Below are 22,199 nucleotides of genomic sequence, written 5' to 3'. Positions count from 1 at the left end.
CCTCACCTCCAAGAGAATGGAAGTCAAGGAAAACTGGTGTCGTGTTTTTTTTTAAACTCATCTGGGTGTCTGCAATTTGTGCAAAATGCCACTTGTTCAAAACTGGAGTCCTTTTCCCTGGACGGCCAAGCAAATACACAGCCACGGGCTAATTCTTTAATAAGGAGGGACAGCTTCTAAACCATAACATTTCTGGTAACAGTGCTGGAGCCAGAATAAGGTCCTACAACTTTGGGGATTTGTATTCATCATCTTGGAACTGCAGATCTGGAAGGAAAACCATAAGGATCACGGATTCCAGCCCCGTCAAAGAGGCACCTTTGGAGGAAGAATGCAATGAGTATCTGCTATTTTTTTTATCATCCATGTCCAGAAAATGGAGCCAAGACCCATCGAGAGACTCCATCAAATGAATGGCCAACTGCCACGTGCCTTTTCCCCCCCTCCTGAACCCACAGCTAATCGTACCTTTCTGGATTGTTGTAAGGATAAAGTAGAGGCCAAGCAGACACGTGTACCTCACCTCCAGCTCAGCAGAAGAAAAATAAAACATAAATGTTAACGATGACTTCGTATTTACCGGACGTTGGCTGTCATCGTGGCCCTTCTAACTTTGGACACAGCGTCTTGGACGAGACAATGAGTGTATCTCACCCAAACCAGCCTATCAAATTTTGCAGCTGATAAATTCTTATACTCTTCAGGTCAAAAGGAATGGTCTTTTCTCCACCCGTTGATTTTATCTTGAGCGATTGGCTCAAGCCATCCCTGCTTTTTGCTTCTCATTCTGTGGCGGAAAGATTCTAGCTCTCCGCAGAGAAAAGCGGCGTGGGATGAAAATGTTTTGGGCGATTCGGAGAAAGTCCCAGAGGGCTACGAACTTCTCCTTGACCCTCACATTTCCATCCCACTCTCCTCTTTTCTGGGAAAAAAAAAAGGAAATCGGACAATCTCCCAGAGAACTGCAAGCTGAAATAGCAACTTGTTCATTTAAACCAGGATGTTTGTAGATCACAAACTCCAAAACATGTGATGCCATCTGGGCATCCAGCAAATTCTGTGTGTTATAAAAACCATGTACTGCACAGGACTTCTAAACCACCTTCTGTTCCAAGATCAGATATATAATAATCAAAACCTTCAGGATTCTGCTTCATATCCTTCCAACATTTGGCTCTAACAGATGAACCCAGGATCTAGTTTTATGAGACAGAGAGAGAGAGAGAGAGAGAGACTTCCTCGTCACTATATGTCGCTCCCTTCCTCCCACTCTTTCCCTCTCATGAGAAATGGCTTGCTCATAAGAATCCGAGAACTGCAGAGCTGGAAAGGACCTTATGGATCCTCAAGTCCAGACCCTATCAAGGAGGCCCAGTGGAGGAATTGAACTCTCAACCTCGGGCTTTGCAGCCACGGACCTAAACCACTAGTTGTTGTTTTCAGAGAAAACACGAAAGGAAAAAAAGAGTGAGGTTAACAAAAGGAGGGGGAGAAAGGAGGGAGGGAGGAAAGAAGGAGCTGATCAAGGAAGGAAGGAAGGAAGGAAGGAAGGAAGGAAGGAAGGAAGGAAGGAAGGAAGGAAGGAAGGAAGGAAGGAAGGAAGGAAGGAAGGAGGGAAGGAGGGAAGGAAGGAAGGAAGGAAGGAAGGAAGGAAGGAAGGAAGGAAGGAAGGAAGGAAGGAAGGAAGGAAGGAAGGAAGGAAGGAAGGAAGGAAGGAAGGAAGGAAGGAAGGAAGGAAGGACTCATGGTGAATGGAAGGAAGCAAACAAGCAAGCAAGGAGTTCAGAAAAGCAAGTCACCCCGGCTCCAAAAGGCATGGATCAAAACGACATCATGAGTTGTCCTGCAGGCCAGCATGAATCATGAGTGATGCTTTTCCAGCACATGTTTGTTTATTTTCATCAGCGGGAAGAGGGCGACAACATTTCTTTTAGCAAACCTCCTGCACAGGGCCAGGCACCAATCTGTAAAAAGGGAGGAGGCAACCGTGATCGGATCCTGCAAGGGAAGGAGGGAAAGAACAGAACACAAGGCCAAGCAAACTGGTGGCCCACCAGAGACAGAGTCCAGATGTGCCGGGGTTAGCCAAGAAGGAAGAGGATGTGTTTTTCGGTGGAATTCCCTGCAGCCTTTTTAATTTACTGCAGGCTTGTGTGGGACCTGTGGAGCAATCACAGGTGGCGCGTTCAAGGCACACGAAGTTAAACATGGGAGCGGGTGCTTTTTGAACTTGGGAAGGGCTCTACCGTCCTAGCACACCCTATTTTGCCAGAATGATTTCTTCCATTTAAAAAAAAATCCACGATAAAGGGCCTTCAGTTTTGTGCAACACAGTGCCAACCTTAATGCCCATGAGTCTGCTTTCAGAAGCGAAGCAGGATCCGACCTAGTTAAAACACGGAGAGGGTGAGTCCCGGGGAACGCTTGGGGCGGAGAGGACACGGTTCAGCCATGGAGTGCCTCTACGTCATAGCAAAGGTCTAAGGTCCTCAGCAGCTTCTCCAGGGAGGGTGAGGGAGAATCTGGGAGGAAGCCCACGAGCACCTTAGACCATGTTGGTCATGACCAACGAAGGTCCCGATTCAAATTCAAGTTGGCCACCCTGAATGCGGGCTGCTTCCAAGACAGGGGATTAAATTTTCAAAGCCTTCTTCCCCAGCTCCTCCCGTTACATCATCATTAGGGAGATGCTGACCTCCTACACGTTGCTTTTATGGATGTGCCTTCGTTAGCTTTTCAAGAGAGAAACGGCCTTGGAGTCAAAGCCTCCTACTTCCAGAAGGAGGAGGGGAAGGAGGGCGAAAGAAAACACCCCTTTCTTGCACAGCCTTTGAAATCTTCATCGCACCTGCCCGAATATTGCTGAATTTCACGCTACGAGTAGCTGCTGTCCCACGGTGAGTTTCACACAGAGGCTGTGCATCCAGCCGGTAGAAAAGTCAAGCCTGGGAGGAAGTCCACGTTCTAGACACTTATTTCACCTGGACTTCAGAGAAGAGGTGTTTATATCCCTGATTTATTTTTAGGGCCCTACAGGGAACCCGGCTTCTGATGCTTTTCCTCCTTCAGGGTATCATTTGCTCTCCGCAGCCGGAAGAAAGCGGAGGGTTTTTTTTTTTCCTGGCAGACGGCTCTCCTGTAACACATCTGACAACCGGCGCTTGGATGCTCTCATTTCGCAAGCTGGAAATGGAAAGGAAAATTGCCTTCCACCTCGTCTCTCCCTCCATGAAGGAAACAGGATGCCGAGGGGGTTCATTAACTAAAGCCCACATCCCATCTTTCCTAAATATGCCTGGGAGTGCGATGGGACCAAGAGAGGGGGGCTCCTTTTAAGGTCTCAGAGCCCAGACCCATCAAAACGCCTGGGCCAAAGGCGTGGAGGACTTAAGGCATCATAAGCCGCCTTTTGAATTATGCTTGCAATCCGAACAGTAAGCAGAGAAGCTGTTGTTGTTACAGGGGGGTTATCCTCTTCCCCCCAACCAGCCCCCATCAGGGCTCTGGTTACGTCATTTTCACCCAGCTGACAAGTCTGAAGTTTCCAAGGGCAGCCCCTGAAAGAACACACTGCAGTAGCTGGTCCATTACTAACCACAAACAGGTGGCCCGTTGCCAACGTCAGTTTCCTCCCGTAACACCTCTGGCTTACAACGGAACGGCCGTGAACAGAACAGACAGATGGGGTCACGTGAAAAGGTGTGATCTTCTAGAGCACATGACAGAAGCCTCAGAAATTCACCAATGGTGAGGAAATCGGCTCCCTGAAGGCCAGAAGGGTAAACAGACCAAACACAAAGTTTTCTGAAGATGACAACAAACCAGATTTGCAAAGCTAGACATGTCCTTTCCACATCTGCGTATCTATAATCTCAATTTTTTACCATGCTGCCCTTAAACTGCTAAACTATAATTTATGTGTTACATTCTACCGTGGTACCTCACTAGACGATGACCCTGCTAAATGACAACTCCGCATAACAATGATGTTTTGCAATTGCTATAGCGATTCGCAAAACCGTGATTTCAATGGGCAATTTTTGCTGGAGGTTGATTTGGTCCGTGCTTCGTGGACCATTTATTTGCAAGACGACGATTTTTCCAGGTCCGCAAAATGGCTGCCCTGTGTTTTCCGGACCCATGTTTCGCAGGACAGCCATTTTTACAGCTGACCGGTGCTCGCAAAATGGCTTCCCTATGGGCGATCTTCGCCGGACGATGAGGTATTTTCCCCATTTGAACGCATTAAACAGGTTTCAATGCATTCCAATAGGGAATCACATTTTGCATGATGATGATTTCGCTAAACAGCAATTTTCACAGAACAAATTATCGTCGTCATGCGGAGCACCACTGTATTTAGCTCAGTGGTCTGTGTGTCCTTGACAGAGGCTGGAGCCCATGATCCAGAGGCTCCCTTCCAGCTCTCCTGTTCTGTGATGATGATGATCCTTATTGAACTGCTGGAGACCTCGAGGGTTGAGATCTCTGGCTGCAGAACCATAGGTTGGGAGTTCGAATTCCCCCCTCTCCCATTTATGCCTCATTGACAAGGGCTAGACTCCACGACCCATCGGGTCCCTTCCCACTCTCCTGCTCTAAGATTATAGAAGAACCAAGCAGTGTCTTTCTTTCACTGAATCCATGAGGACCTGTATGACTCGCTTCCTCCCCACAACCCAGCGAGGTAGGCCACTGCCAAGTGGAGAGATGAACCCAAAACCTCTGAGTTTCAGACCCACAGATGATCCTCGGCTCTAAAGCAACCTCCTGAAAAGCAGAAGCGGCTAGGTTTCATTGCTGGATGAACCTCTTTTTTTTCTTTGTAAAGCGGTCTTTTTCTTTCTTGTTTTCCAACTGACATGTTGTATGATTAATGGTACAGCCTGCCGGCACCCAAGCCACGTCCTGGGGGGGGGGTGCAGCCAACAGCTACCCCGCCTTTCTGGATAAGGCTAACGTTCCCGTCCCCTCGACTCTTTCCAATTAATCAGGCCCACGTCATGATTAAAAAAGGTCTGATTCACATCCCTCTGGTGAGGTGAGCTCAGAAAGAAACAGGGCCGTCTATTTCAGACGCCGCCGCACGCCGGCCGGAGTCGTTTAAAATAAATAACCTTCCCCGAACCCTATTTTCAAGTAGCCGAAACGTCCCCACCTCGAGAACTAATTCAAGCTTCCTTCAAATTATTTTTCTAAGTAATATAACAATTTGTTTTTCATTAGAGCTTGTCAGAAGCCAGGGCCGGGTTTATTTGGAGAGAAACCAGCAACTTTCGGGAAAGGGGGGTGGACCGAGGAAAGTGCCCGGTCCCATCTGAACGATGCCCAAAGGGGTTCTTCCATCTGCAGTCAAAACAGAGTTTACAGCACCAGGTCCGGGAGACACTTCTGCGTGATTAAGGGGGGAAAGAAAAAAGGAACGAGGGGTGGTGCTGAGGGAGGAGAGAGCTCCGAACCTGGAGGCAATTAAAGGGGCTCTTCTGGCTGACAGGAGGGTGGTTTCTTGCATGCCCCCCCAACCCGCCTCTGTGCCTCAACGCCTTGCAAAACACAAGCTACTCGTTGGCGAACTCATACCAGACTGTCGTTATGCAGGGAACAAAAGCAAGCAGTGTTCAGAAGCCACTGAGGAATCAAACCGGAGCCTGTCATACTCGGTAGTGAAAACAGAATTTCTCTATAAGCTCAGGGCCATTAAAGGCCGAGGTGGTGAAAATACGATTGGCGGGCCACCTATAGACCCTGAGATAACCTTTCCTAAGAGCAGCCCCCAACAATCCCCCTCTGTAGTGATTTTTTTTTCATAAACCTGTTGTTTTTGACTGCTCCGACAAGTCTCCATGATTCTATGCTGCTTCTATTATTCTATGGGTCCTCTTTGAGGCCCTCCTCCATCTACACATCTACCAGAAGACAATGTTGCCCTAGAATGAAAATCCATTTCACCCAAGCCTGATTCCAAGATTAAAAACTTCCCTTGTCCTCTTTGTACGCTGCAAACTTGGGGCAGAGACCTGAAGTTCTCTTTCTCTGCACACGAGATATATGCAGCAGCAACCCCGTCAATCCATAGTTTGCCACAATGTGCGAACAACCAGCTCTCAGGACGAGACAACCCATCTAAACTTAATGTGTGATTTCCCTCAGGATTTGAACCTCAGTCTGTCCCCAACACACACAATTCTTGAGTCCTTGGGGCTCCACCAACGGGTCCTTCCGCTGCTGAGGACACACCTGGATTCAACGGCACAGATTGTTCCACACCTGCCTTTACACCCGTGTTCAGGGCTGGTGTACGCCAGCGCACAACAGACGGCCAAAGCCCTTTTCCTGCCGGCAAGCTGGGCAGCCATTCTTCCTGCCATGGCCAACGAAGCCCAACTCCTTCCGTTCTACGTTTGGTCGGAGACGCTGGCTGGTTCTCTTTGCCAGAGTGGAAAGACCTGCTAGCTCCATCAGGTGGCTGCACTCTCTCTTCATCCTCCCCCCCCCCGGCATCGTTCTAATGCTTCCCCTAATGAAGTCCCTCCTGAAACGGTGTTAAGTTTAACGAGTATCACAGAGCCAAGAACCAGCTTGCCGTTGTACAAGCTGGCGCGCAGGAGCAGCGGTGAGAAACGGATGGCCTCCCACATCGCTTTCTGCTCCCCTCTTCCTTCTCATCTTTTTGCTGTTCCTTTTGCTGGATGCCTCCTGGATTTACCTACGAAACAGGTTAAATGTCAAAAAAAGCAGGTACTCTGAGATGTTATTGGCCTGCCGGGTATAACTGAACAGCTCTTAATACCCCTTTTCCAAACTCAAGAGTGGACTTCTGGATCCATCCCATTTCATTTTGCTTTCGTTGGGTTACGATTGAAAAACGTTTTTCTCTCTGCTGTTGGTGAATATGGATTCCAACATTTTACACACGCCCTGGGCTGGCCAAATCTGAGGGAGGCCTCGGAGTGCTGGTTCATTTTTCTGCATCATTAAGAAGCTACTTGGATGTCAGATTTCACGGATAGGCCAACACAGCCGTGGCCAGGAGTACAAAGTCAGTTGCAATTTTGGAGACCAGCAACACCCTGGCGAAAGCGGAACGCCAAGCCAAAGAGGCCCCAGAGATGCTGGGGAGATGATAGTGGAATCCGAGTTCCACAGGGAAGAAGAGTCGCTCTTAACCGATGCAGATGCACGTCGTGCGGGAGTTGAGAAACAGAGCTGGTCGCACCGGCGGGCTGAGGCAATGGTGGGCCAGATGCAGCCAAGAGACAGAATTGTCAGGAACTACATGCCCCATGCTCCTCAAAAAAAGAGAGGTTTCTGCATCTCTTGCCAGTCTCCGCATCCATTCTGGCGCTCTCCTTTCTACTGTCTCTCATCTTTGGTAAACATCAAAATTAACCGGGGGTTCTGTGAATGCAGGGCTCCTGAAGATGGAGAACATCCATGCCCTTTCGTCTGGAACAGAATAAGGCAGGAAGTGGACCTCACCAGAACTGGGCCGTCTGTTGCTGTCAACGGGGATGGAGGAGAGATGGAGATGCCAGCTGCAGAAACCTGGCAAGCCTGTACACGCCTCTCTTCCCTCAGTGCTACTCCTGGCCCGGGGAGGGTGGCTTGGCAGAATCCAGAGGGAGTCGGGCACTCCGCTTCCCTCTGCCCTTGAGAAGGCCTCATGGAGAAAAACTTCCAGATGGGCCATCGCTCCTCGCCCAGCTCAAAGAGAAAGGACCTCACGAAGGGAACCACCCCTGCCCTGCCAACATTCCCGAATGAGCAACCTTTTCTGGCGGAACTACAAATAAGCATTGGTGGCTCTGTGTTTGGTGGGTGCAGACCTCAACGCTCAGCTATAACCCCGGGTGTGTATCCCAAGTGGTGAAAACTGGGGGGGGGGGAGCACCAGTGGAAAGGGTTCCCTGGAGAGAGGAAAGGGGCGTTCAGGAGCCATGCCTGAGAAGTTTAACTTTGAGAACTCCCACAAGCTTCCCATCCATACTGGGAAGCTGGCTTCTTATGATCTTGGCAAGGCTACACAATGTGTGTGTGTGTGGCAGAGTGAACCACAGCCAAAGGAAAAACGCTCTTGGATGGATGGGGCCCGAAGGCCCATAGCAGACCTTAAACACCTGGTGGTACCGCCACCAAGCCTGGAAAATCAGACTCCAAAATATGGAGTGAGGATCAGGCCACCGAGCAAGAAGACCAAAGCTTTCGAGAGCCCGAAGTTGTTACCTTTAGCCTAGCCCTTCTGTCTTGATCTTGGGTCTTGGGGCAGACGCGTCAACACATGAAAACCTCCAGACTCCAGGTCTCCGTTCGCCTCACCCAGCATCATCTGCAGAGAACGGCCCATGCTTGCTGTGACTGAGATATGTTTTCCCTTTCTCTAATTAGCAACCTATAAAACTAAAAAAAGAACTCGTGCAAAAATAAGATCTCAATACGGTGCTCCAGAATCTTACGGCCATAGATGCGTATTTTTTTTAAAGGCTGGATTTCTTTAAAAGACTACAGATTAACTTCCACCACGGCATGAAACACAACCAAGAGCCCTGGCAGGCATTTTTTTAAAAAAAACACTAACACATTTTGCAGGGCAGTAAAGCTTTCACGGGCGATGGCCTCCGACGCCAGATGCTAGCGGACAAGACCGTACGCCACAGGAAAGCTGCTCGCCCTTAGGGTGCCACGGGGCTTTGGTCATTTAATTTTTTTTCCCTGCCACAGACTAACGAGGCTTGCCTTCTGGAATTTTTCCAGCCCCCAAAAATGAGGAGTCTGCAGTTTCAAGTTAAAAACTCTCATTTTCCACCATGCTCAAAATGTCAAGAGTCTGGCATTCAGAATCGCCCTTCAACCCAAGAAGTCAACAACTTGCAATCACACACACACACACACACACACACACACACACACACACACAAACTCTGCCTTTCTCACTCCTTTCCCCAATCTGTCAGCATTGCAGAAATACAGAAGATGCTCTTGACTATGGCTAGGTGTGCCCCCACACTTCTAAAGGCCAGCCCTTGGCCTCTTGGCACATGAGTAGAACCAGATCAGAAAGCCTTCCCAAAGTTGTGGAGAAGGTATTACTGCAGGTGTGGGTGTGCGTGTGAGGACTACAACACACCTTTCTCTCCAAATGTTCTCCTTCCCTGACCTAGGAAACACCTTTGTTGTGAAAAGGCACATCAGTGGAAGCAGAAGTTCTGGAACCGCACCCCATTCCTCCAGATTGGTACAGGAAGAGGAGTGAGACACTGTGTTATGATCCCATCAACAGCCCTGACCAACTCTGGAAAACCTTTATTGGTCCTTTATAGAGCCAATCCTTCTCACATTTGAGCTTCCTCTTTTCCTACTGTCCTCAACCTTCTCAAGCATTATCTTCTTTTCCATTGGGTCTCGTAGGACAGTCAAAGGTTGTGCCACATCAATTTATTTTAGAAAGTCCATAGCTTTTCATGATCCACACAGTGAAAGGTTTGAATTTATAAAGCACAATACTGATTTTCTTTATGAATTCTTTGGCTCCCTTGAGTAGACAATGGCATGTGCAATAGGGTCTCTAGTGCCTCTTCCTTTTCTGAATCCTGTCAAGTTTCAGATTCTGACTCAGAAGAGTCAGCTTTGGTTATGTAAAGTCTAGCCAAAACATGCCATTCTATGCAGAATCAGGACCCTGGACAGCTCCCAGTAGGTCCTGATGGATGAACTCTGGCGAGATGTTGCTTCAAGAAAGAATCAAATCCATCTAAAGCTGCATGGAGGCTGGCCTTGAAGCAGCCGACTCTGCTGTCTTATAGGGCCCTCGTCCAATTCTGAAACTCTTGGCTTCTGTAGTGAGGATATTATCCTCTCCATCTCTTCAGCCCTAAAAGGATGAAAGGACCATGTCTTCAGGATGGGAAGACCCAATAAGATGTGCTAAGGATTTTTCATATTCCCACCCATGTGAGGTAGCTTTTATATTCCCACATATACCTTCTTCAGCTTAGCACGAACAGCAAGGTTCAGAGATCATGGCCGGAATTAGCCATTCCTCCTGTTTAAAATGGGAACGATCACAACACACCAAATAATAACCTTTTGAGGCTAAGAAGAGAATATGGGTGTCTAACACCTGCTATATTAGGATGAATAAGCAGGTTTAATGTAATGTCACTGCTCATATAAGTATTGCACATGCAACGTCTATAAAGAAAGAAGACACAGAGGGAAGGGTTTGGCGTTCATTTTTACATCTGCAGGGCAAAGTTGGCTGGCTGGGTGGGAGGGATTTGCAAAAGGCCAGCAGACGAGGGAAGAGGGGAGGGGAGGGAAAGCCAACCCTGCAGCAGCCAAGAAGAAAATCACGGACACCCTGAAAGTTGGCCGAAGGAGAAGCACGGGCGACGAGAGGTCCAAACCCAGCACATTTTTCCTCCAGACCTGCTGTTTAACCTGGAAAAATGTAGTTAACAGAGCCTAGCCACCATGACTCCAATAACAATTATTAAAATGTCTCATAAAACCTTGCATGTAATGTCAATTAAAATCTTGAAAAGCAGAATTAAGTGGGGATATTGACATTAAACTTTATTGTTTCCTCTTCGGAGCAGAGGCAGCGTCCATAAAAGTCATTTTGAATGAAGAAAAGGACTGTTCATGTGAAATAAACAGAAGTGTGCGCACGCATGTGTGCGTCTGTGCGTCTTGAAACCCAAAGAAGGACACCGAGATGGGGTCTCCTTCCCTAAATTCCTCTGGGAGAGAAAGTCGTTGAGCGACTGCACAGAGGCTGTAAAATGTCAATTAAAAGCCAATAAGATGGAAGATATTTAACAATGGGCTCTTCTGAGTTGGTTACTTTTCTTTTTCCAAAGCAGATTGGCTCCCGGGGTAAGGGCTTCTGCAAAGTTCCCTCGCTGCCATGGCAGAAAACCAATTATTGGACTGGAATTTACGGATTCGTGTGCATGTGTGCGCGCTTCTAAAATACAGTGGTACCCCGCATAGCGAGGTTAATCCGTTCCAGATTAACCTTCGCTATGCGAAAACATCGCTGTACGGGGCAGGAAAAGCCTAATAGGCGCCAAAACATACCCCTCCAGCAATGTTTTCGCTGGTCCGGTGGCCATTTTGGAGCCGCCGAACAGCTGTTCAGCGGCTCCAAAATGGCCGCCGGATGCCCCAATTGTCGCAAAGCGAGTGCGGCAATTAGGGCAGCTCCGTATAGCGATCCCCAAAAAGGGATCGCTATACGGATTCTTCGTTATACGGTGCTCGTTAAGCGAGGCACCACTGCATTTTTAAATACATTGGTGACCAAATATTCCCAGGCCATTGTCAGATTTTCATCCGGTGTCAAAAAGAATCACCCTTCAGTCTCGTAAGAATACAGATCTCAATTTTCACCCAGTAGAAACTCCCTACAAAAAAGATTGTTAGTGTGAAGACAGGGGATTTTTTTTAAAAAGGGGGGGGGGATTGTTTTATTCTGTCGTTTTCCTTGAGCTTTTCATCTTCTTCTCATTTAGAAGATGAGTTTTAACACAATATCTGCTCCACACTTTTGTAGCAGTCTCCTCGTTAATTATCTTGCATTTTCACCTCGTTTCTTTTTAATGCCATGAGCCGCTTTGGACCCTTTAGGAGAAAATCGGCGTATGTATGTATGTATGTATGTATGGATGGATGGATGGATGGATGGATGGATGGATGGATGGATGGATGGATGGATGGATGGATGGATGGATGGATGGATGGATGGATGGATGGATGGATGGACTGAGAGATTGGATGGATGGATGGATGGATGGATGGATGGATGGATGGATGGATGGATGGATGGATGGATGGATGGATGGATGGATGGATGGATGGATGGATGGATGGATGGATGGATGGATGGATGGATTAATAATAAATAAATATTTCTTCATAAAAATCCTAAGGTCTTCATCTCACTCACACACACACACACACACAAAGAAATAAGATTTGCTTATTTGGCTAGGAAATGAGGTTGTGATGAATATGTTCTGACATAAGACTGAAAAGGCCAGTGCCAAAAACTCGCAGGGGCTTGACACCAGTAGCTCACAGATCTCCCATTTGGATCACCCTAAGTTGGAAGTAGCAAAACAGGACTCAACAACATACATACGTTCATCCACACTCTTGTGTTCCTGGTTACCATGTATGGATGTGAAAGCTGGACCATAAAGAAAGTTGACGGGGGGGGGGGGGAACTGATTTGTTTGAAATGTGGTGCTATAGGAGAGATTTGGGGATACCCTCAGACAGCCAGGAAGATGAACAAGTGGGTCCTACAGCAAATTAAGCCTGAACTCTCTCTGGAGGAAAAAAAAATGATGAGACCATGGCTGTCCAACTTTGGGCACATCCTAAGAAGGCAGGATTTTCAGGAAAAGGCAATGATGCTGGGAAAGGTGGAAAGCAGGAGGAAAAGAGGAAGATCAACTATGAGATGGACTGATTCCCTACAGGAAGGCACCGGCTTGAGTCTGCAAGAGCTGAGCAGGGCCGTTGAGGACGGGACATTCTGGAGACGGCTCATTCATGGGGTCTCCATAAGTTGGAGATGACTTGACAGCACATAACAACAGCAGCAGTAACAACAACATGACAATATTAGTAGCTCATTCTTTCCCAGATATGAGTTTGATTTGTGTTGCAGTGTTTCAACTGCAGTACTGCAGTTGAAACTCTACTCATGACCTGAATGCGATCCTAGGAATTTGGCTCAAGGTTGGCTCAGCCTTCCGCTCTTCCGAGGTTGGTATACGGAGCACCCGGCCTAATTAAATTGTAAGCCACCCAGAGGGTGTGTTAAGTGCTATGGGGTGGTATATAAGCAGCCAGCTTTCCCTTTCCTTTGCTTGAAACTCATCCATCCCCCCCCCAATCATATTCCCTGGATGGAAATTGAAACACTATCTGGGGATGATGGGATAGTACTTCTCTGAGTCAGGCCAGGTTGTGTGAACCAAGCACAAGAAGTGGCCACACAACGGAGGCACAGAAGGGGCTTTGTATGGTAGTTGACCCAGACATGACGGGATGAAAACGCCAGGGCAGACATTCCAACTACTCTCATGTTTAACCCTGTAGGGAAGGATTTAAAAAAAAAAACAGTCAGGATTTTAATGGTTTGCCAACTGAGTTTATAACAACTTGTTCCCCCATTTATAAGCCATGTGGACTTGCTTTAAAAGCTCTGAACTGCTACTGCGTGCTTCACAGGTGATGCTGAAGTCTCCCAAGCCATAAGCGCAAGGGGAAAACAAGAAGTGACCTGGCTACTTAATTAAGGATGTAGGTTTATACACATTTATATATATAAAAAAAATCCAGTCAACACAAAGTTGGGGGCGGCAGCAAAAAAAGTGCAGGGGAAAAAGAAGAACAAGAATCAAGAAAAGAGCTTGAAAGAATTAACTGCGGAAAAGTTACTTTTGGGGTGCGTTTACTGATCCAAGTTTTACCTGGAAGCTCATGCGAAAACTTTTCTCTCGCCCTGGAACACAATTCTGGACAGACCGTTGCACGGGAAACAACACTGGTCCTTCGGCAATTTACACAAGTATACAATGGGGGCGTTCAGATGTCACAACGTGCCAGAATCCGGCCACGCTGCAGATCCGGCGGTGTGCTTGCGTGTCTGTATTTGGTTCAGCCGGAGAATAAAAGCCAGCCGTTGGGTTTGGCTACCCTCCCTAAGCCAAAGGAAATAACCCACCGTTCGGTTCCAGGGTCATTTTTCTCATTTGTCACGGAAAGGAGAAGCCCAGGACACCGTCTGGAAGTAGGTTTGGATGCGTCCCGCCTTGCAAGGCAGGAAGGAGGGGTGGGAAGCAAACGAAAGATCCACGAAAGAGACAGAATCGTGCACACTCTCTTGATCAAGGCCATTGAGAACTTGTATGGGGAAAAAAACGCCCTGAAAAATATGCACAACCAGATAATTCAGGGAATTACAGTGGTGCCTCGCATAACGAGCGTCCCGTTTAACGACAAATCCGCATAGCGATGCGGATTTACGATCGCAAAAGTGATCGCATTGCGATGTTTAAATAGGGAAAACATCGCATTGCGATGATCGGTAAGCGTTTCGCTTACCGATCTTCGCATTGCGATATTTTAAAACAGCTGATCGGCGGTTCCAAAATGGCCACCGGAAGAAAAATGGCTGCCTGCAGCATTTTCGCGCGGTTTCCTCGCTTACCGAGGTGGCGAAAATGGCGGCCGGATGGAGGATTTCCGCATAGCAGTGAGTTTTCCTCCCTTAGGAACCCATTAAACAGGGTTGAATGCATTCCTATGGGGTTTTTTTGTCCTGTATAGCGACGTTTCTGGATAGCGATGATTTATCCGGAACAGATTATCGTCGCTATGCGGGGCACCACTGTACACAAAAATCCAAGAAGCCAAGCGTTTTGACTATAGAAGGCACACAATCTGTAACAACTTGATATATTAAGGTGAGCCATAAAGGTAGACATTGGTGCGCATTTTAACAATAAACCACAATATTTTCCCTTGCTTGCATCAGGACTCAAGCGCAACCCAACATTGCTCCGGAAGCAGAAGGATCAGCGAGCAGGGCCCTGTCGTGGATCATGGGACACCACAATTTACTTATATATATTTGGTGTCTTTTATAAGCCATCTTTCTCCCGACAAGGGCAGGAGGCATCTCGCAATGTTAAAGGCTGGCGTTGGCAACCAAGGTCCGAAGACATGCTGGCTTGCTAGTCAATGGGCCCGTCTTACCTGGAAAAGGATTTGCAGGATGCCGTGGGAGAGGCACATGCGCCTCCCGAGGAAGAGGAAGAACGGCACAACCAGCTCAATGAAGTGGTTGAAGAGAGTCTCAAACTGGTGGAACCATCCCGGCGAACGGTGCATGTAATAGGCGATGGGGTTGGGCACCGGCTGCGTCTGAAAGAGAAGCGAAACACATATCAGCTGAACAAGCCACGGCCACAATTGCAGTCGCAAGGGTGCTTTGGTGCATCGTGCGCTGACGTTTCTCCCTCGGAAGGCAAGCCAAATGGCTTTTCAGGAACACAACACCACACAGACGAGGGGGAAAAGCAATGCAAACGTGGAGGTCCTGCATTTGGCTTTGATGAGGACGATCTGCTGCTCTGCAGACATTTGTCCCTTGGCGGTCAGTCAGAAACTGACCAGCCCTCGTAGCTTCTCTGGTGGCTTCCTCAAGACTTCTCCAGCTGCCAACCTATCTGGGCGATGCTGGCTCCCTTCCTTTAAGCATGCCTCCATAGAAAGGATGAGAAGCGAAAGATGAGGAACCCTCTTCGCCACCAAAATTCACTAGGAAGTGCCAACAGGAAACTGCTCTTGCAATATCTGTTCTGGATCAAGCCAGAGTACGGGACACTTAGCAATGTCCTCAAGAACAGGATGCCAGCTTTAGGCTGAATACCAGGAAAAACGTCCTAACAGTTAGAGCAGTACGACAACAGAACCAATGATGACCTCGGGAGGTGGTGTGAATGCTCCAACACTGGAGGCCTTCAAGAGGAAATCGGACCACCCTCCGTCTGATCTGAAATGGATCCCTGCCTTGAGCAGGGGGTCAGACTCGATGGCCTTAAAGTCCCCTTCCAGCTCCATGATTCTAGAGGATTCTATGAACATCTCATGGACCTCAGAAACCCCCACTTAGGGTCACCATTAATCAGAAGAACTTAACAACAACCCAACCATGTTCTCAAAGGATTGTACAAAGCACAAATTTGAGCATACTTTATATTTTGCAGAAAAGCTTAATAAATGCACCCCCTTTTAAAAAATTATAACAAAAACAGCTATGTATGAATGACTAGGTTTGCTTTTGCACACACACACACACACACACACACACACACACAGACGTAATATGGCCTGTGTTCAAGAACTCTGTCATGCATCGCCCCAGCACTGCAAGACCAGAGAACAATTAAAAACAACAAAACAGCAGCTACACTGGGAGTCATTCATCTTGGCCTCTCCAACCCAGGCTAGATTCATTAGCATTTATTTAAATAATCCTGTTGGCAAAACAAGGACAGCAAGGAAGGCCAATGATCACGAAGGAGACGTAATAGGTCTCAAAATTGTTTGCAGCTTCAGAAAAAAAAAGATATCAAAAAATAAAATACATACACACACACACACACATCATGCACAAACAGCACAAAGGGAATAAGATCATGGTCTGTCTCAGAACTGCGTTCAGAGGCGGCTGCCAACGGCTGTAACTAATGCAGTTCCTCACCAGAAAAGCTGGAATTAATCAGAGTGTTGTTTTATATGGGTTTTTGAGCCGGCTGGAATTCCCTTTGGGATAGAAGACTGCATCCTTCCTTCCGCTGACACGGGGGCAGGATGGAACAAGCCAAGGGGTCACGGAGCTCTGCCAAGCCCCTACACCGAGGGGCCAAAGGGTCAGGGGATCCCGGCGTCCTGGGGTCAGAGAACTCACCGGTCGCTTAAGAGGTCCTCCTCGCCGGATGGAGGATGGTTTGAGTTAGCCTGGATGTCAGAGCTCAGAGAGGAGAGAGAGTGAGAGGCGTTTTCGGTCTTGATTGCCAATGGCGAGGAAGTCTATAATTTTTTATTTCCCCTCATTAATCCGGTAGCAAAATCCTTTTGCTTCCCCATGCCGGGCGAAATGATGTGATCGACTCGGAATCCTTATCGGGCCTGGATCTATTTTCTAGTCTCAGCTAGAATCAATGAGATTTATAGGACTGATTTGCCAAGAAGGAGCTGATCCTTTAGGTCTGCCCTTAGCTAGGACTCACTTACAACCATTAAAAGATAACTTTCAAAGGTTACATGTAAGGTTTAAAGGTAAAAAGTAAGTATACAAGTATTTATGAAGGAATAAAATATTATATATAAAAGGTAAAAAGCCTTTTTCTTCATACGGCATTGTTTTTTCTCCTCAGTCACTAGTGGTCTGAGAGGTTTTTTCCCCCAAAAACTGGATTGTTGTGCTCTGTTGCTTTGAAATAAATTGATTTTATTTACCGTTCTTAACATGATACCTGTTTAATTCTTTTTTTTTTCAATATTTGTATATTTACTGCTTTTAGCTTTTCAATATTGTCCTTTTAATGAAGTACGCCGCCTTGGGACTTTTTAAGGAGAAAAGCAGTGTGAAAATGTTTTGAATGAATGAATGAATGGATAGATAAATAGCGTATTTTTCGCTCCATAAGACGCACCTTTCCATAAGACGCACCAATTTTTTAGGAGAAGAAAACAGGAAAATATAATCTGTTTTCTTCGCTCCATAAGACGCACAGACTTTCCACCACCCCCCTGTTTTGTGGGAAAAAAGTGCGTCTTATGGTGCGAAAAATACGGTAGATAAAATCAATACTAACAACACATTTAAAAACAACACAACACATCAAGGGCTTGCTCTAAAAATAACACAGTTTCTTAAAAGGCTGCTCAATCAACTTGGAGGGTCCTCTTTTTTTGGATCAATTTAAATCTAAACACTTTTCATCAATTAATCTAATGCAGCCCTCCAATGTGCGCCGAATGACACCACCAGGAATTTTTTTTCTATCTCCCTTTCTGCTTCCACGGTTCGAAAAGTTTGTGTGGACAAGTGTGAAGTCCGAAGTTTTCAAATGCAAAAAACGGGTTTGTCTGCATAAAAGCACCCGCCCGGCCTCTTTCTTAAATGTTTGCAAGTGGGAGGAGCCAGGGAGTAATCTGGGAAGGAAATTTATGTGTAATTAAGCCTCTAGAGAGCTTCTGCTTTATTTATTTGTTTGTTTATTTAAAGAAAAGGGAAGGGGGAAAAAATAACCTTGCAAGCTTCTTTGCTAAGCAAGGCTCCCCCAGTCTGGTAATATTCAGTTTGTAGAAAAACATGTTGGAATTTGCCAGCATTAAAGACATGTGCCTACGCCAAGGAGCTCGCTGTCTGCTGGGCTGCGATGCCAGCAGGACAGCAAAACGCCGGCAATTTACTAGAGACGTACCGCCGCGCCACTTTCCCAGAGGACCAAAATAAATTTCAGATGTGTGTGCATGTATACATTTTTAAAACAAAACAATCAAGACCGTATATACGTGTAAATCTGTTAGCTCATCGTTAACCCTTTCTCTCAATCTCCTTCATATTAAGGTTTTCTCTGCAATATAACAACAACAACAATAGAACTGCAGAGCTGGAAAGGAATCTATGGATCCCTGAGACCAATCAATGTCAAGAAGGCACAGTTGATTTCCCTCTAGGCTTCTTTCACTTGGTCTGGACTCAATGAATCATAGGGACTCTTCCAGCTCTATAGATCAATAGCCAAAGCCAAGGTTTAGCAAACAGAGTCCTATCGTTGGAGCAGGAAAGGTAGAATCCTAGAATCATGGAGTTGGAAGGGGTCTCTAAGACCATCGGGTTCAGCCTCCTGCTCAAGGCAGGAATACAAATCAAAGCAGATTCTGACAGAGGTTGGTCCAATTTTCTCTTGAAAGCCTCCAGTGCGGGAGCGCCCACCTCCTCCCGAAGTAACTAGTTTCATTGTCCTACTGCTCTAACAGTTAGGAAGTTTTTCCTGATATTCAAAGTTTGGTTCCCTGTAGCTTGAGCCCATGATCACGCGCCCTGCACTCTGGAAAGACCGAGAATGCATTCTGCCTCTCCTCCGTAGGACCACTTTTCAAGTCTTGGAAAAGTGCTATCCAATCTCCCTTCAAGTTTTGTTTTCTCAAGATCCAAGGAAAAAGTCCAGAAGCCATCCAGAGTCAAGGCAGTCCGTTCTTAACAGTTAACAGATGGGGAGAGCCCGAGAACTGCAGCCAAGCAGTCCAAGAATAATGCACCGCCAAAGAGTGGGCAGCCGGGACCCCAAAGTTACGACAAGAAGGGTCTGGAGCCTGGGGAGACCATGTTTCTAATAAATTCCCACTCCTGGCCTGACAGTCATACAGCAGAGCTGCTTGAAGCCCCATCCAGATGTTAGCTGCAGGCATCTGGAAGGTCAGGAGAAGAACCTCAACTGCAGGATTTGGCTTCAAGGGTCTCCCCAGGAGGGAAAGCTTCTCCCCAAAGAGACCATCTACTCTTGATTTTCCTTGCAGCCAAGCTCCTTATTGTATGGAAGCTTCTTGGACAGCTTGTCCCTTTCTCCTGCAGCGATCTCCTGGGTAAGAGGGCCAGGCCGCCTCTCCTCAAATGCAGACCTAGAGGCACATTCTTCTGGACGTTCAGCCTCTTAGACCATGAAAGGTCCAGGGAACACAGGATTGGGCCATTCCTCCTTCGTACCAGAAGTCTGTGTATTCACCCTTGCTGGAGAACCCACAAAGAGGGGTCATTAAGACCTCTATAACTCGCACTCAATGGCTGTGTTAGAGGGGGATCATGGTGCTTGTAGTCCATTTGTCTTGGAATGTTTCTTTCCCCCTGGGCTTATATCTCCCCCTGCTATTTCTGCCTTTCGGCTGGTGCCAAAAAGTTACTTTTTCCCTAGCTCCAAGACTAGATTAAGCACTGGTTGGACACGACACCTTTCTCACCCAGCTTCTCCTGAGCCGAGAGGTGGCATTTCAAATCTCAAACAAAATGATTGGGAGAGGCAGGTTCGAGAGGAGATCAGGGCAGTTTCTGTTTATCAAAATGGAGCATACATTTAAAAAAAGGGGGGGAGGAGAGAAGCGCCAATCTAGAAGGAACTGAAGGTGGGTCTGATGATTATGCTCCCTGTTTTTGCTGGGGAGGTGTAGGGTGTCCCATCCAAAATTCACCACAAAACAACCAGCACCCCCAGCACGGTTGGGGAGGGGGTGGATGAGAGCAAAGCGGGTTGCGTTCCCAAATAGCCACCTTGGTTTTTTTTTTTCTTGCTAACCAACGGCTTTCTTGGGCAATGAATGATGACCACATTTCCAGCCCGCTCCACGCCAGGTCCACAGAACTCCCTTGTATTGACACAGCGGAGGGAGGAAAAAAAACCCACCTCATCGGCCTTTGGGCTCCAAACACAAACACTGACGGCCGTTACAAATATCACCTATTTATTCTGGGCATTCCTGGGGCAGCGCGGAGCTAAAATTACACCGGGAACCATGGATTCATTCAGGCTATTTATTTGTTCAGAATCCCTGCAAAATATTTTAGAGTCTACAGCAGCTCGGGCTGGGATGGGAGACATTTGGGGCTCGAATTCCAGGCGCTTGTCTGCTCTTCCTCCTAACTCTTGCCCCGTCTGTCTCTCCCCACCCCACCCCTGTTAACTAAGATAACTCAGTTCTTGGGAGGAAGGGGATTTGGGAACCGAGGAACCGGGGATAAGACGGTAACCCCGAGGCCTGAAAATGGACGGTGCAAGGGGGGTGGGGAAGACAACTGGATGGGAGGAGAACAGTAGATCTAGTTTAGGCCACTGGCATGCTGCACAAAGATGATGGTAACTGTTTAGGTTTTAGTTTAGGCATCCTTCAGTCTCGAGAGACGATGGTGACGTGCTCTATATGGAGGACTTGGAACAGTGTCTAGTGTGGCTGAGGAGGCCAATTCGAGAGTTACAATCTCTTCCACACTGAAGACAAATACAATCTGTCCCCTGTCCAGCTCCCTGGTTTTGCTTGTTTCGGGACTGCCTCTTGGCCTCGGCCTGCTGGACAAGGGTCTCTTCAAATTGGGAGAGGCCGTGATGCACCGCCTGCCTCCAGGCTGAACGGTCAGATGTCAGGGTTTCCCATCTGTTGAGGTCTATTCCTAAGGCGTTCAGATCTCCTTGTATCGCAGCTGTGGTCCCCCTCTGGGGCGATTTCCCTGCACTAATTCTCCATACAGGAGATCTTTTGGTATCCGACCATCAGCCATTCTCACGGCGTGCCCAAGCCAACGTAGACGTCGCTGTTTCAGTAAGGTATACATGCTGAATATTCCAGCTCGTTCTAGGACTACTCCAAAAGGAAGCAGGCGTTCTGTCTCATTGGTAGGAGCATGTGTTTGTGCGCAGATCCATGCTGTTGTAATCCACTTGGATTACGCTCCAAGATCCAGCAGGCAATGTCTAAATAAGATAAATGCTTCCAGCTTCCTTCTTCTGTTGAACAGGGTTGAGCAGTGCCCTAATTTTGGTGGTCTCGTCGGAACTCCTACTTAGACAAACCATGAAGCTAGAGATGGGAAGGCGCTCTGGAAAACACAATGATACACGGTGGAGTTCGTACTTTTAACGTTATAGACGCAGGACAATCATTCTGCCCTACAGAAACTAGGCGCAGAAGCTTAGCACAGGATAAGCACTTTAAGGATCCGTTTGGAGTAGAGTAAGTGGGAGGACAGCATGAGGAAATAAATATGCTCAAAAGATGACGCTTACAAGAGAGAAGGTCACACCCAGGTAGGGTGTCCTGCTCTCCCCCCACAGCACTGGGAGGTGGGATTCAGGATATATGTATGGTGAACAACAAAGAAGACCTTGGTAGCAGGCAGGGTTGAATACAACTGTCTGTTGAATACAACTGATGCAACCTGGGCTCATACATAGAAACATAGAATCGTTGAGTTGGAATCGTTGAGTTGGAATCGTTGAGTTGGAATCGTTGAGTGGGAATCGGTGAGCCCAACCCCTTGCTCGAGGCAGGTGTCCAAATCAAAGCAGATATACCACCTCTTATTTTCGTATTTCAAGAAGATGGGTGTTATGTCAGTAAGGAAGCAGGCATCATCTGTCTCTATTTAATTTTTTTTAAGACTTATCTTCTAAACTCTTAGTGCTTACACACCATTTATGGGGATCCTCAAGTACAACCAACCATCAACCACAAAACACTTGAAAGGTTGAACAGAGAACTTGGCAAATCTCTCTTTTTCAAACACAGCCTCCCAGAAACACCAAAGCAGCAGGCATTGTTCCTAGAATCATAGAAAGGACACCAAGAGTCAGCAAGATGCAGAAAGTACACAGGTAAGCTATCACAGACTGACGGCCATCCGACCATTGCTCCAAAACCCTCAGTGAAGGAAAGTCCACCATCTTCTGACACATCCTATTGCACTGGAGACCAGCGGTTACTGTCGGGACATTCTTCATCATGTCCATCTGGAATGCCTCCTCTTGTAGATTGAACCCACAACTCCCTTCCATGTCTGTTCCCCTCTTCCACCTGACTACCTTCATACATTTGAAGGTGGCTCTCATATCAGCCTTCTTCAG

The 22,199-nt window shown here is 47.2% G+C and overlaps 1 protein-coding gene across 4 annotated transcripts in view; it reads right to left on the bottom strand.

The window, feature by feature from the left end:
- The window catches only part of LMF1 (lipase maturation factor 1), a 126,258-nt gene that overhangs the window by 35,593 nt on the left and 68,466 nt on the right, over positions 1-22,199 (bottom strand). For all 4 annotated transcript variants that reach the window (XM_072982888.2, XM_072982887.2, XM_072982891.2 and 1 more), the window contains one exon: positions 14,773-14,940. In XM_072982888.2, the coding sequence (XP_072838989.2) occupies positions 14,773-14,940 (168 nt within the window). The remainder of the gene's footprint in view (positions 1-14,772; positions 14,941-22,199) is intronic.

This window comes from Pogona vitticeps, chromosome 13, assembly GCF_051106095.1.
Source record: "Pogona vitticeps strain Pit_001003342236 chromosome 13, PviZW2.1, whole genome shotgun sequence".
Taxonomy (NCBI): Eukaryota; Metazoa; Chordata; class Lepidosauria; order Squamata; family Agamidae; genus Pogona; species Pogona vitticeps.
Note: the sequence above shows the minus strand (reverse complement) of the source record. Positions and strands in the feature narration are given on the sequence as shown.